Source organism: Mercenaria mercenaria, chromosome 5 (genome assembly GCF_021730395.1).
Source record: "Mercenaria mercenaria strain notata chromosome 5, MADL_Memer_1, whole genome shotgun sequence".
NCBI classification, from domain to species: Eukaryota; Metazoa; Mollusca; class Bivalvia; order Venerida; family Veneridae; genus Mercenaria; species Mercenaria mercenaria.
This window is the reverse complement of record NC_069365.1, coordinates 44,652,742-44,667,770: the sequence shown is the minus strand read 5'-3', so window position 1 is coordinate 44,667,770 and position 15,029 is coordinate 44,652,742. Positions and strand designations below refer to the sequence as shown.

General features: G+C 33.9%; 1 protein-coding gene across 1 annotated transcript; it reads left to right on the top strand.

Moving 5' to 3' along the window:
- Positions 1–5,960: 5,960 nt before the first annotated feature.
- Positions 5,961–9,232, top strand: LOC123558359 (ly6/PLAUR domain-containing protein 6-like). Its single transcript, XM_045350240.2, has 4 exons — positions 5,961–6,072; positions 6,436–6,516; positions 6,857–6,996; positions 8,184–9,232. Exons 1-4 carry the CDS (start codon positions 5,973–5,975, stop codon positions 8,346–8,348), a joined length of 486 nt encoding a protein of 161 aa, XP_045206175.2. The 5' UTR covers positions 5,961–5,972; the 3' UTR covers positions 8,349–9,232.
- The last annotated feature ends 5,797 nt before the right edge of the window (positions 9,233–15,029 follow it).

The window sequence follows — 15,029 nt, the reverse complement described above, 5'->3', positions numbered from 1 at the left end:
GTGATAATATTGGCTAAGATTAATGAGTGCCAGGTCAATACTTACGGACAATAATATGATTCCTAAAAACAAACAATCGCACAAGTTACACGCGATTTTTATACATTCACGGTTATCGACAAAATTTGAATCGACGCTGTATTAAAAAAAAAGGTGTAAATAAGGAGAGTACCTTGTTGGAGGCAGTGCGTTTGGGGTTGGTAACTGATACAGCAAAATAAACTATAGATTAGATTGCATTTTTATGCTACAAAAAGAGGTTATTATGGAAGAAACTAGACGCAAATTACAGATGTCAATCTGCACAGAAATACATATACACCCCAGGCAAAGCATTTCAAAAATAAAAATCAATGTATTAACAACACGTGAATTGTTGTTTTTATACAAGTATATTGGTTTCTAATTTGGCAACGTCGTGAACTGAATATTTCTCGATTCATAATTCCACCTGGAACTGAAAATTGATTTAGAAACATTTTTGAGAGGCGTCTTTACACTTACCCTGCTATATTTCTAAAATGGACTGTTCCATCATTCAATTTGGGCAGTACCACTTATTATTCAAGGGGGTGTTGACTGAAAATTTACTGACAGAATAGCGAACAGTGCACGAATGTGCAGGTTGATGTCGCAAAGGCAGAACCATTTGTCGCCAGCAGGCTAAAGGTTAAGGTAATGTACATGTGTTCCCTTGTTTTTCTGTCACTGTGTTGTAGGATGTGTACTACATTAATTTCAACTGGTGCTGTATCTCGTATAAGATTAGCCTATGGCTCATCTCTTTTCTTTAACGTCGCAATCAACAGACAACATGAGCTACATTTCTCTTGTACGACAAACTAGGTATCCAGTAACAAATAAACATGTACTTACCTTGGCTTATTTTAGTTTAAACATATTTATTCCCAAAAAAGAGTGCATATATTTAAACACATAACATACTGTAGTGAAGACAAAACAGGAAAGGATAAGAATGAAAGACAAGTCTTATAGAATTCTTCTCCTTTGCGGACAAAATATAATTGTATGGGCATATCGAGCTTTAATCTGTAATTGGGCTAGGAATATAGTCTTAAGATAAGAAAAAAAATATGAAAAAAAAAAATCGCTGTGAATGTAAAAAATGGAAAGGGGACAATGTATATGGTAGAAGGAAAGTCTTCACATAAATGTAGAGATTAGAACAAGTCAAAGGTAGAATAGAAGAGAGAAAGTGGGAAGAAATGGGAATGTCTCAGGGTTGCTAACCAAATCTCTTACTTTCGGAAATATACGCCTGTACATGAGTAAATATAGCCATGTTATCCTGATCAGATAGGTATGAGTTTCCAAACAGAATAGTATCCAAGTCAATTATTTTACCTCCATATTAAGTGCCAATCAAGGTAAGTATCAGTCCTATTTTTCACGTCTTTTGTATGACGCGACCGTGGATAGAACTACCGACCTCTATTCAAAGTGGACACTTTACCATTTAGCTGGGTTTTTTTTTAATTCCAGCGAATTGTAAACTGATTTATGATACTATTATATATGAGCCAATAATAAATAGCAGTCAGATTTTTCAATATATTAGGAATAAGAAGGGCATGTAAACATTTTACCACAAATACTTAAAATAAGAATCCTTAGGTGCAAAAATCTTATCCAGTTTCAACATTTGATTCATCCCATGCTATTTTCATTTTGACTTACAAATGTAATGCTTATAACGCCATTACTAGTATTTTGTCATTTTTACCTTCTATTTTCTACATAAAATGTGTAAAAGTGTCATAATTATATACGTTCATTGAAAGCAACTTATTTTGTATAAAACCATTTATATGAAACCTTAGGTGAAAGCGTTGTTTTTTTCTCTCGATGCGCAATACTGCCGTAACTCCTTCTTTATTTAATAGGAGTCACGGCAGTATTGCGCTCAACCCTCGATATAATGCCGCGTGAACATGCGCCATCGTCATCAAAAGAGCAAAGCAAATATACCTGCCATTTAAAACCAAATAAATTGATGGTGTGCACGACCAGACATTCGATCCTAAACCAGCCTGCCGTATTCTGCCGGCAGTCTGTGGGCCCATACTTCCGTTCCATTTAAATTTTGGAGCATTGGAAGATTCGTTAAGCGAAAAAGCAGTGGATATGAACTAAACAGAGCTGGCGGACTTCGTATCGGCTTCTGGATTCCATGTCGGATCCACACTCCATATGGTTGGATGATTTCCCTCGGATGCGCATCCATCAACTATTATATTCATTGTATCTGAAGTTAAAATCAAATATTGCATTTAATGACACATCCAGTGCTTAAAAGAAAGAGCTACGATTTTATTCTTATATTGTTTGTTTTTACCTTCTTTCTTTTATATTTATAATTTTAATCTATACTGAACGAAACATTTAACCCAATATTGGTTAATTTGCCAATATCTTAAAAAATTAGATTGATATTTGCATGATATTTAATCATTTTAAAATAAAAAAAATAAAAATCTACATCTCTGTATTCTTTTTAACTGTGCTCAGTCGTTTTCTAAAAACACTTCTATATTTATTTCAACTTTTGAATTACGGTAGGAGTTAGTAAAATGAATAACATTATATATTTGCGTGATTCAATGCTTTTGAAATCTTAAAATTTTATTTATAGTATTTATCTAAATGAATGATTAATTTAATTCAAAAGTAACATTATGTCATTTTTTTAAAGATATTGGTGTATTATCTGACTTGTTCACTACAATGTATAATATTTCTAACAAATCGAAGAGAGGATTTTGTCCCGGGGTATAATATATAATGTAATATAATATAATAATTCATTTCACACAAAAAGGTAACAGTATTTATAAATGGACAAAACTTTACTCTATGGCTACATTAGGGGTGCTCTAAGCCTCCGACAAATGTATCCTTAGATTTAACTAACCTTTTATCTTTTATAATGTTAACTCTAATATTTGTTCGTCAAGTTAATTTGTATTTTGTGAATTGAAAAAAGTGCTATGGCCGTGAAACGTATCAATTCATAAAATGATTATTCGATTCTGTTGTATTTTCGGATTAATGTATATTGCCGGATTAATTATTCTTTTAGTAAAAAAGAACTTGTTCTATTTCTTTTGAAAAAAATCTTTTTATGAAAAGTCCCGCTTTTAACTGAGGTGACATGTAGTCATTTATAAACATCATCAATATCGGTAGGTTTACTATATAGCTGTTGTCTCCTCCGATATCGACTGTCTCCTGCTACTTCCACAACGTTTTTGACGTCACATCTTCACACTCAACTGGGGACTTTCTTTAAAGCATTCTTGCATAAAAACTACTTTTTTTTTCAACGGATCCTCCAAAATCGTGTGCAAACAAGGCAATTCACGTACTTAATATGTTAAATACATGATTTTTATTTTTGAAATGCTTTACCAGGGACTTTTATGTATTTCTGCGCAGATTGACATCTGACATCTGCGTCTTGTTTTTTCCATAATAATCACTTTTTTTAGCACAAAAGATGCAATCAAATCAATAGTACGAGTACACTTAGCTATATCGGTTACGAACCCCAAAGGCACTGCCTCCAACAATGTAATTTATAAGAATCTTTCACTGGTTGAAGGTGCGGATGGGAATATCTGGCTCGAGGGTAACTGTTACCACAAAACAGTCTCCCGAGAGCCAGATATTTCCATCCGTACTTTCAATTAGTGATAGATTCTTTTTCTTGCATGCCTTATTCTTCAATTTGTAGGATGTATAAAGAAAAACGAAGGTTTTTCTATAAGGCGCTATTTTTATAGTAGCCTATGAATTTACGCATTCATTCATAAATTATAGCACGTGAGGGGTGTAAGATGAGTTTTTATAGCACCGGAAAAGCACTGGAAAATCCTGTCCGGCATGCAAGAAGGGTACTCGCTTCTCCCCTTGTTTACTCCCTTTTAGAAACTCAGCGTCGATTCAATTTTTGTCGATAATCGTGAATGTATTGAATTCGCGTGTATTATATCAATGATTTTGGAAAGTGTCAGTCAGTATGTTTTGATTTAATTTCTAGCAGAATTCATATAAACCTTGAAAGTTATTCTCATTCGTACTCGAAATGTGTACGTACTCAAAATACCTCAAGTGTAATGTTATTATTCTTGAAATTGTGTTCCTGTTTACCAAAGTAATATGCAAAGTATGGGTAATTTCATGTTTATCCTAACGAGAAATAAAACAAAATGTTTAAAAATGGCTTTTGCCAGTGTTGCTGATTTGTGGGCCCCGGTTATGGATATTTAAAACATGTTTACCTTTTCCAAAGAAGTTTATTTTTATAGCTCCTTGCCGTTTCCAAAGAAGTTTACTTTTATAGCTCTTTGCCGTTTCCAAGAACAACAAAATAAAATTGATAATGGAATCGTAAAGTCATCATACATGAAAACAATACATTTAGTCGTCGTGTCATGTTTTTTATGAAAGAATAGTGAAAATACATGTTTGTATTGTGTATTCGTTAGTAACGTCTGAATAGCCCATTTTATAAAAATCGTATGTTATATTATGATTTTTTCTCGAAAATCGTTGCTTTGGCTTTTGTCGATCTAATTTCTTGCGCTTGTTTTTTTTTTTTTTTTTTTTTTTTTTTTTTTTTTTTTGTGAAAAGAAAAATAACGCCAAGCTAAGTTTCTTGCCTAAAGAAACTCCAATCTGGATCTATGTTGCTTTTTTTAAAAAGTTTTTTAGTTTTTTTTTTTTTTTTTTTTTAAATTAGATGTATCCCCATTCACATACGAGTCACCATCGTTTGACTCTGCGCCATATAATTTCTTTAAACACAATACAATACAATATCATTTTATTGCATTAAACATAAGCTTTTAGCACAAATACAATATAAACCAATACCAATACCAATACATAAACGCTGCTGTACAACAATATATATAGTAATTTTATTATAATTACTTTATTGCGACGTTATTAATGCCTCTTTAACTTTATTAGTACTTTATCACTACGCTTTTCTTTCATGAAATCAACGAACCCGTATCAGCAGTGACTTAGTTAGCGGTCGCGTGAATAACAAACATTCACGTGTTATCAGCAAACAATCGCGTGTTATCATCAAACAATCACGTGTAACAATATGATCAGTCAGTTAGCGCTTATGCCGACAATAAGCATTGCCGACAATTATACCCTACCTGAGAAATACCATTCATTAAGTGTCCCGATACTATCATCACCTTGACCTTTGTACATGCCGATTTATTTGATAATTAGATAATAATGTGTTTAGAGTGTTACTTTTTACACTGATTACACGATAACGAAACGCTGTATATAAGAAGAAAATAAATAAATAAAAAGCCACATTGTTTCTGAGCAGCTTTCGAATCGCGACATATTGTTTACGCCGACATCTACACATTAACTTATACATTTGTGACTGGATTTTAATCATATTTGGATATACTTCTATCTAAGGTAAGTTTTTAAAAAAAAAAAGATGTTCACCCTTAAAATACACGACAGCATGTTGTGCTCTCATCTCGTGTCCTAATTTAGAGCAGTGTCTTATTATTTATTTGTTTTGCAATTAATTCAAGTCATTAATAATTATCAAACAGATTTTCTGCTATCATTGCCAATTTGATTATTTCTAGTTCTGCGACGATTTTTTTTTTCTAAAAGAAAGCGTACTTCCAATATAACATATAACACGTTTGGTAAGACATTTGCACGTGCATGTGCCCACGTGACTGGCTGTGAAATGCCGTTATTTGGTATCCTATTTCGGGTAGTTGGTATATATGGTGACACATGTATATTTTTATATTAATTTATAACTTCGGTTGAATATTGTTTTCCAGTTCTGTACATGAATTCAAATACGAAGAAATTAAATATCATGTACTTTATTTTTAAAGACTGTACGTATATCTTAAAACAGTGTTGTTTCATATTTAAGGTCGGATACAATGGAATACTTCGTACCGGGTGTTGTGTTGGTGTTTTTCGTTTCCATGACAGCAAAATCTTCCAGCATGCACATCCAGATAGAGTATGGTAATTTTGAAGGTACGTTTCTTTTACTCAATCCAGAATTCATAATGCACAATAACATACGTCCAGTGTGTAATTTTACATCCAAATAGCTTCATTTGGCAGTATTTCACAAGACTATTTATTAAGTACAGAAGATAATGCTCTTCAGTATGGTGTAAACTTTGGAATTAATGAAGAGGGACCCATCTTGGCACCACAGAAACATTGAATAGGAATACGATTTCCGTCTATATACCCAGTACACGGAAATAAAATATAAAATGCATTTAAAGAGGACACTCGCGATAAATTACAAATGTAGGTACCTTTTAAAGCTTAAACAGCAACATAAATTATATAATAGATATGATATAGAAATGTTTTATTATTTTTCAGCGCTGACATGTTACACGTGCCCTCTGAAAAAGGACAACGAAGAATGCAATAACTGGGCGCCCGACATCCCCTGTCCACTCAGTAAGTGTCTCTTGCCCGTCCATAATTTCTCATAACTCATAAAACGCATTAAGTAATAATATACTATTGTAGTAAATATCTTCTCAGGATTAAGGAGAAATCTTGAATGATTTTTATTCAAGATAATAATAATTTTCTCAACTTTCTAGAATAAAGTCATATAAAACTGAAAAAACAACAACAAAATGTTTACAAGCGTTCAAAATGTATAAGACATTAACATAACATTGTTTTAGTTATTTTAGCAATTTAATTTTGCAGTAAAAAACCTCGAATGATATCTTTGCAAGAAATATGCACTATAAATTAAAATGTCTTATATTTTTCATATTTTCTTCAGGACACACTGTATGTAAGACAGTACACCGTATAAACGACAGAACCGGAGAAAGTCTACAGGTTGACAAGTTCTGCGCCTTGCCAGAACAATGTAGCAACGATCACGTAGGCTGCAAGGGTACCTCCAATGAAGGAGAAATTGTAAGTTTTAAGTTTCATAATATACCGTCAGAAAAAGCATGGCAACTCGTGCTACGGATTAGTCAGATAATTGACAAGGTGTTGAACAATGAACCGCTTTTTGTAGCCCTAACGTATCACACATTGTGTCATTCCGGAATAGTTCTATTTCATAGGAAAGCGGTTACGTTAAAATGAATCATAACTGCAAAGATAGATAGATAGATAGATAGATTCTTTATTACCTCCACAGATAGGAGAGCATCGTGGCAAAAGTATTCAAACAATTATTATAATCAATACAAATAAGTAAATTCAATACCAAATATAATATATACAAGAGCATTAACATGACAAGATACAGACAAGTAAACTTAGTTTTAAAGATAAGATAAGCGAGAATTTCAGCAAACCGATATTTAATGACCTAGAATTTGTTTCTGTGCAATCATTATCAATTTCAAGTATTATGGGCACATATACTTAACTATATATAGACAATATGGCACAATCTTGTTAAAATTTGGTATTAACAACATATGTATGGATATCACCCTTCTATTCATGCCTTGTCGAAACGAAATAAAAGGCACAAAAAGGGGTAATCAATAGACAACCTTCAGTTGATTCCTAATCGCATTCTTATAAACAAATATAAACTTACAAATTCCATACAGTCTTTTTCACAAATCCAGCATTTGTTCATATGTACAATACATACATAAACCTGTAAATCAAATACTTTTTAATCTATTATTTTATGACATGCTTTTATCACATCTAATATGATTATATCATAATCGGTACAATATAAACCGGTCAGCCAGTAACCCATTGAGGACAACAGTGCAATACATGTATGACGAACAGTAAACAGTGAAAAAATGCATATACATTTCACATATCTATCATACATTGCATCTATGAGAAGGTAACACTTTGTACCAATAACAAAATGTTACTAGTATACTAATACCATAATTAAGACTTTTAGAAAATCATTAAAAGGAACGGGAAAATGCATAATTTTGATACGAGGCTCGAAGTATAACTAGTTTACTAGAAGGAATAGTACACCAAACTACAGTCGACTTTTATCGAACATTAAGTACATAGTTTTTAGATAATGGGTTGCAGACAAATGCTTAAATGTTAAACTTTATCCAACTTGATGAATACAATTAATGTGTATATTTTTACTATTACAGGAATGTGTATCTTGCTGTACGGTATCCTATTGCAACGTCGCTGTACCATACAACGTTAGTACGTCACATACGTTATCCGCCTCTTTGATACCTTCAGCTGCAAGTGACGTGGCCAGAATCAACTTTCCATTGGTTGTTGTAGCATTGATGACGTTGACTTTTTGAAATAATTAGTCAGCCCTTGATTAATTAAAGTGCTTGAACTGTGCTTCACCATAAAAAGTGCTATGAGACTTGTTCTAGAATGAAAGAAAATGCACCGAGACTTGTACCAAAAAGGGAATATAATGACACTAGACTTATTACAGAGTGGGGAAAATGCCACGCAATTTATTCCAGATGATGAAAAAACGCGACGAGATTTATTCAACAATGCCAGAATCAAAAAACATGCGGCCACGAGGTTTGTTCAAGAATGGGGAAAAAACGTTACGAGACTTTTTCTTGAATTGTAGAAAAGGCTTGTTCTAGATTGGAAAAATGTAATCAAGATATAAACTGGTTTCACAACAATGTTTCTGGTTACTGATTGAACGAACGTCTCCTCGTTGTTCTGCTGTTTCGTTAAGGACTTTGACCAATTTCATGTTGTTTCGTTGATGGTATCTAAGTGCTGCTATATCATATTGTATGGTAATAAAATTGTCGAATATGAATATTAAAAATGAGCTAATTTAAAAATAAATAGAAATGTTCCTTATGTATTAGCTTCTTTTCTTATTTTTTAGATAAGACCTAAGAGTGATTTCTCAGACCCTTAGTATTTTTTTTTCATCTGTCTGTTGTCTGTTGCGTCCCTTATCAGCTTGACAGCAGCATCGTCCCTTGCATGTGTAATTTGTCTGTTGTCAGTAGCGTCCTTTATTTGTCAGTTGTCTGTGCCGTCCCTAATCCACCTTACACCCATAGCGTCCTTTATTTGTCTGCTGTCTGTGGCGTTCCGGAAGATTCTTTAGTAGCAAAGAACGCAACCATTCAAAACTGTGCCAGAATCAGGTCCACTTAGTCTGTTAATGATAGGTAAAAAATGTGCCCTCAACATTCCTCATGCCCTCTAGCAACTAGGTATCCTGGATGTTTTAAAAAGGAGTCAAAATTGAATTTAAAAACTTTTTATGCCAAAGAAAAAAAGCAAATCCGGCTGGGAACAACAGAATATCCCAACCGAAATCGTTGTTTATTTGTGTTTTTTTTGACGACATATTGAATGCTAATCAAGGTCTTTTCATAATCTAAAAGTTCATTTACCAGCCTTAGAATTCTTTTGATCAGTGGTTTTGCCTCGTATTTAGAGAAGTTATGTAAAATCTTATTACAGAAAAGGTTAAACAAACAGTAGAGTACAAGCTGGTATTTACTGTCTGAAGTTTTATTATATCTAGGTTAAGGTTGCTTAAACTTGATCTGTAGTGGTCAAATTGCCGGTCCATAGTCTGTGCTATTCAGCGGTCTATAGTTAAGCACTAATTTTTACTAGGCTAAATCAAAACCTTATTTCTGATGTCATGTAAAAAAAACAATCATTGAATGGATCAACGTCCTATTTGGCCGAAGTCCAAATTTTCGGACAATAGTCAAAAGTCATAGTCCACAAACCATTCAATACCAATATAAGCTAAATTTATTGTTTTATATAGACCAGTCAATAAGTTCAAACTATGCCCCGATGATTTTATATAAGGAGATGCGTGTCACGGCATAAATGAGAATATGATATGAGTGTTTTGTAATACTGAATTTATGAAAAGAGTCGAATAGAAATATTAAACGCATGCTAGCTACTTCATTTTTGTACCTACTATATACTAGTATCATATTCGTTACAATAGTATAATATCAAATTTATGTAACGGCTTCACGGCTCTTCCACTACGTCAACCATTCGATCATAAATCTAGCTCCTTATTATACATAAAGATTAAAATGTTCATGAAAGGAGATTATGTCATGATAGTTACATGTGCATGAAGTTCAAATTGTAGTTTAGGTACAGAAGAGAAATGTTTTGGCTAAGAGATGTTTTAACATGCTTGTAACCTCACGAGTACCCGGCGAAAAGGCTGCCAGTACTGCTGCCCTTCTTTGTACTGCAAAATAAACCCCTACGAATTATTGACATTACATATTTTACCTGCTGGTGATTTTGCCTTTACGACCAGTGCAGACCAAGACCAGCCTGCATTTCCGTGCAGGCTGATCTTGGTCTGCACTGGTCGCTATTCAGTCAGTAAATTTTCAATGAAGACCTGTTTGAATGATAAGTGGTACTGCTCAAATTGAATTATGGACCAGTCCATTTTAGAAATTTAGCAGGGAAAAGGTTAAAGCAAAGCTCTCATTTACAACCATTAATTATAGTCATGAATCTGTACATTTTGTACAATTCCTGCTTTGTCTTTATATACATTATGGTTCCGTTGTTGGACCATTCGCACCCTACTTCTTCAGGGCGTGTTTATCCAGGTAAAGGTAGTCCTGCATGTTGTGAATTTTTTTTCTACAATGTAGAATTTTATTAAAACCAGATTTTTTAAAACTTAAAAGCATACTTAAAAAAATCGTCAAAATAAAAAAAGATAGGGTCGTGAGTTTGACTTTTGCTACACTGATTAGAACATTTTGATCTCAAACAAGTTTTTATAATAAGTGATTATAGTAAAATTACAATTTTGATGACATTTTCACGAAAAGAACTTATTCTGCGATGTAGATTTTAATGAACATTCTCACAGTTGTAGATAAATGCATGGTCTATAATTTGGTGAAGTACAATTGAATGTATAGGGTCGATTGCTTCTTTTTGAGATATTTTCCCATGATCAGAGACATTCGCACATTTCTAGCTGATTTTAAGACATTATTTAGAATTATATAACATGATAAACTTTTACATTATGAAAGATACCAATGTTGCCGTGTTTTAGTAAATGATCTCACGGGATGCCAATTATTCATAAAATGATTTTTGTTTCCGTATGCCGGGTCCATGCTTTATTCTATGTTTTACGGATAAAGGACGTTACACAATAACTTCCGGTGTTTCAAACGTGCAGGACTAACTACCTTATTTGAGTAATGTTAGTAATGTTGTTATTTTACATATCGGTCATTCGTCCTTTGCATCCGATTTAAGCGTTAGGTCAATGAAAAGTGTATATTTTGTAACAGTATTTATTTCATTGACTTGTATTTCTGAATATTGATGATACTGAATGCAAAATCCGTATTAAAAATATTAACCAAAATACAATTAACAGACTTGGAAATATTATTTTTACATCATGTCATGAATATACTACCACTTTAGATTCCCTACAGTTTACCGGGTTGTAGTGATGAATATAGCCAGTCTATCACTCTGATCCGTGACATTCCGTGCAAAGCATGGTTGTAAATTATCTAAATACATGTACACTGCTGACTATTGTGCAAATTAAACCAACTAGAGCTAATGCGGTCTCAATCAAATCGAGTCTGCAATTTGCCTTGTCCGCGGTGCTTCCGAGGTTTTGTTAATATATTATGTTATTATTAAGTTATTAAGTAGATATCTGCTTCAAGAATTTTACAAAAGCAGTTGATAATTTTAGGTTTTTATTTATCAATAGCATCTTTACATCTTTTAACGATGTTTCAGCAAATAACTTTTTTTATTTACACTACACTATTTTCTTTGACTATTAAGATCGCTTTGTCCGTCCGTCCGGCCTGCCATCCAGCCGTAACTTGCTAAAATCTTGTCCGGGCTGTAACTCTGTCATCCATGAAGGAATTTTGAAATAATTTGGCATGAATATTACCCTTAATGAGTTGATGTTTCACGTGTAATACTCAAACCCCTAGCTACAAGGTCAATGTCACAGAAGTCAAACGTTAATTCGGTCTGTTTCGTGTCCTGTTCGTAACTTTGCCATTCATCAAGAGGTTTTGAAATTACTTAGCATTAATGTTTATCATAATCAGACGACGTGTCATGGGCAAGATCTATATACCCCTAGCTCCAAGGTCAAGGTCAGACTTTGAGTTCAAATATGAACAGGGTCTGTTTATGTGTCCGGTCCATGAAGGGATTTTGAAATTTGTTATATACCTATATAAATTCTGTAAAAGATCGGCTTGTATTTCACAATTAAATATGAATAGACAGACAAAAATTTCGTATTGTACCTTCCGTATTGTATGCTGCCAGACTATTTTCATTAATATGCATGATCCGACACATTCCTATAAATAAAGCACATAAAAACTTCACTAAGTTCAATTTAATATCGATAAACATTGAAGATTTCATTCAAGAACAAAACAAGAATCAAAATGGTAAAGGTATATAACAAAAAGGTCATTATAACAGTAGTTAGATCTGTGACTTTGTATTCGGCTCGAGTGGATTTTGCAAGGTCGGATCACACTCGGCGCTTGCGCGCTTCGTGAGATCCGATCTGGCAAAATCCACTCGAGCCGAATACTGCATCCCAGATCAAGCTACTGTTATAATAACCCTATTATACTGGCATAAATATTAATCATAATCAGACAGTGTCATGTACAAGATCCAGATCCCTTTCTCCAAAGTCATACTTAGAAGTAATAAGTTAATAGGATCTTTTTCGTGTCCGGTGTATAACTCTGTTATCCATGAAGGGATTGTGTAACAACTTGGCATAAATGTGTTCCATAATGAGGCAATGTGTTACGTGCAAGACCTAGGCCTCTAGCTCAAAGATCAAGTTTACACTTAGAAGTCAAGTCAAAGGTTAATAGGGTCTGTTTCATGTTCTGTTCGTAACTCTATCATTCATCAAAGAATTCCGAAATTACTTGGCATAAATATTCCTCATAACGTGTCACGCATAACAACCAGACCACTAGCTCTGAGGTCAGGGTCATATTTAGAGTTCAACGGTTTACCTGGTTTGTTTCTTGTCTTCCATCCATGAAGAGATTTAAAATTACATGGCATAAATGCTCCCTATATTGAAATGACGTGTCAGACACAAGCCCAAGACCCCTAGCTTTAAAGTCAAAGTCACAATTAGAAGACAAATGTTAACATTGTATGTTTCTTGTCCAGTCAATTACTCTGCAATTCATCAAAAAAAATACCTGTCACAATTTTTCCCTACGATGAGTTGGTGTGTCATGCTCAAGACCCAGACGCTAGCCCCAAGGTCAAGGTTACCTTTAGAGAGCCTTCTTATCTGGTCCCCAAAATGAGTCATACCTACACTATTCTGGCATATTTTGCGCAGACAACTGTCGCATTCTTGGGCACACTTCGGGGGATTTTGTCACTAATAGTGCCAGTTCCCTTTTGAGCTTCAATTCTAAATGCTTAGTATATTTTGAGAGTTATATATACATGTATTTTTTCCCTATAGAATGTCAAGGTCAGTAGTGGCTATTGTCAAGTTAACTTAAAGACACGTCACAAAATAACTGTAATCATTTGTGTTTACCAATCTGGCTTAAGTACATCTCCTATTACGCTACGCTTAGGATCTGAAGACGTGCTATTGATAGTCTCATTCTGTCGACCTTTCCACTAGCCAATCAGAAGGCTTACTTACAACATTTTGTAAGTTTTAAAAATCTATATTCATATTTACAATTCTCATGACGACCACATCGCGACTACTCCCTTGTGTTTTGAAAGAAAGCATGGTCATGGTACGGACTTGGTCACTTAAAAGGTCAGTTAGCCAGTTAGCTCAGTCGGTAGGGCACTTGCCCTGTAAGCGAGGGGTTCCGGGTTCGAGCCCCGGACTAACTTCATATCTTTCTTACTCTTTGACGCTGTTTCGATGGTTCAGCCGAATGCTTGTTGAAACAAGTCCTCTGATTGGTTCAAATAAAAATAGTTTTGCGAAAATATAAAATTGCAATATTGGAAATCAAAAATATACAGAAGACGAATGTGCATGGGTCATTCTCAGATCTTCGTTCAGAAAATCAAGTACTTTAGTCAGATTGTTGTAATTCCATGTCAGATGGTAACTATCACATTTTGTATAGAGAAATGAGAAATAACAAGTACCTAGTTACAATTTGACAGTAACAGATATAAGGCTAAGACAATGTATTTAATGCCTAAATATATCATTCAATTAATGTAGTAGTATGTCCGATACTTCATTTATTAAGATGAGTTTAGACCACACTTTGTTTCTATAGTGTAAGATAGTTATAATACTATTCTGAGAAGAGAATGGCTGAATAAGTTTGCAGATGAAGTTGTGTAAACAGGGCATAGATTACCCACCTATTATCTTGTGGAATAGTTGAATTATACCAGTATTACCAGAATTATTGCACCATGTTCACTTGCAATGGGAGGAAAAGTTAGGGCTATATTCATAGACAATACTCCAACACCACTCATTGAGTACACTCAAATAAATTGCCTAACGGTCACGTCTTTACTCAGGAAAGATTCCATTTGTATTCATAGAGGTGAGTGACAGTCGAGTCAACTCCCAAGAGTGAGTGACTGTTGAGGGAGGTCCTGGGGACCCTTGAGTGTTTCTCAAGGTCTCATAATGTAAGTTTAGATGATTAATTTACAATATTTAATTAATTTGAAGGTAAGATAACAGTGTCATGTTAAAGTGGAAGTTCATATTTGTGCAAGGTATTTTGGAAATATATATTATGTTCTTTTTTAATACATGGTGTTGAGGACGACAAAAACGCAAAAAGACCAAACAAATTAAAAGACTGTTTTATTAATAAAAATGGATATAGGAAATCAAATCTACAGCTACGAAACCTAGACTAACCGGGCTAATCAGTCACTCCCACAAACACACGTCATAGTAACAAATATTTACATTTCACAAGCCTAGATAT

Bases quoted from the DNA above. Each gene is read 5' to 3' on its own strand.
- LOC123558359 (XM_045350240.2), top strand. From the start codon at position 5,973: ATGGAATACTTCGTACCGGGTGTTGTGTTGGTGTTTTTCGTTTCCATG. The intron at 6,517-6,856 runs GTAAGTGTCTCT...TATTTTCTTCAG, and splicing joins CGACATCCCCTGTCCACTCA to GACACACTGTATGTAAGACA. The intron at 6,997-8,183 runs GTAAGTTTTAAG...TTACTATTACAG, and splicing joins CCTCCAATGAAGGAGAAATT to GAATGTGTATCTTGCTGTAC.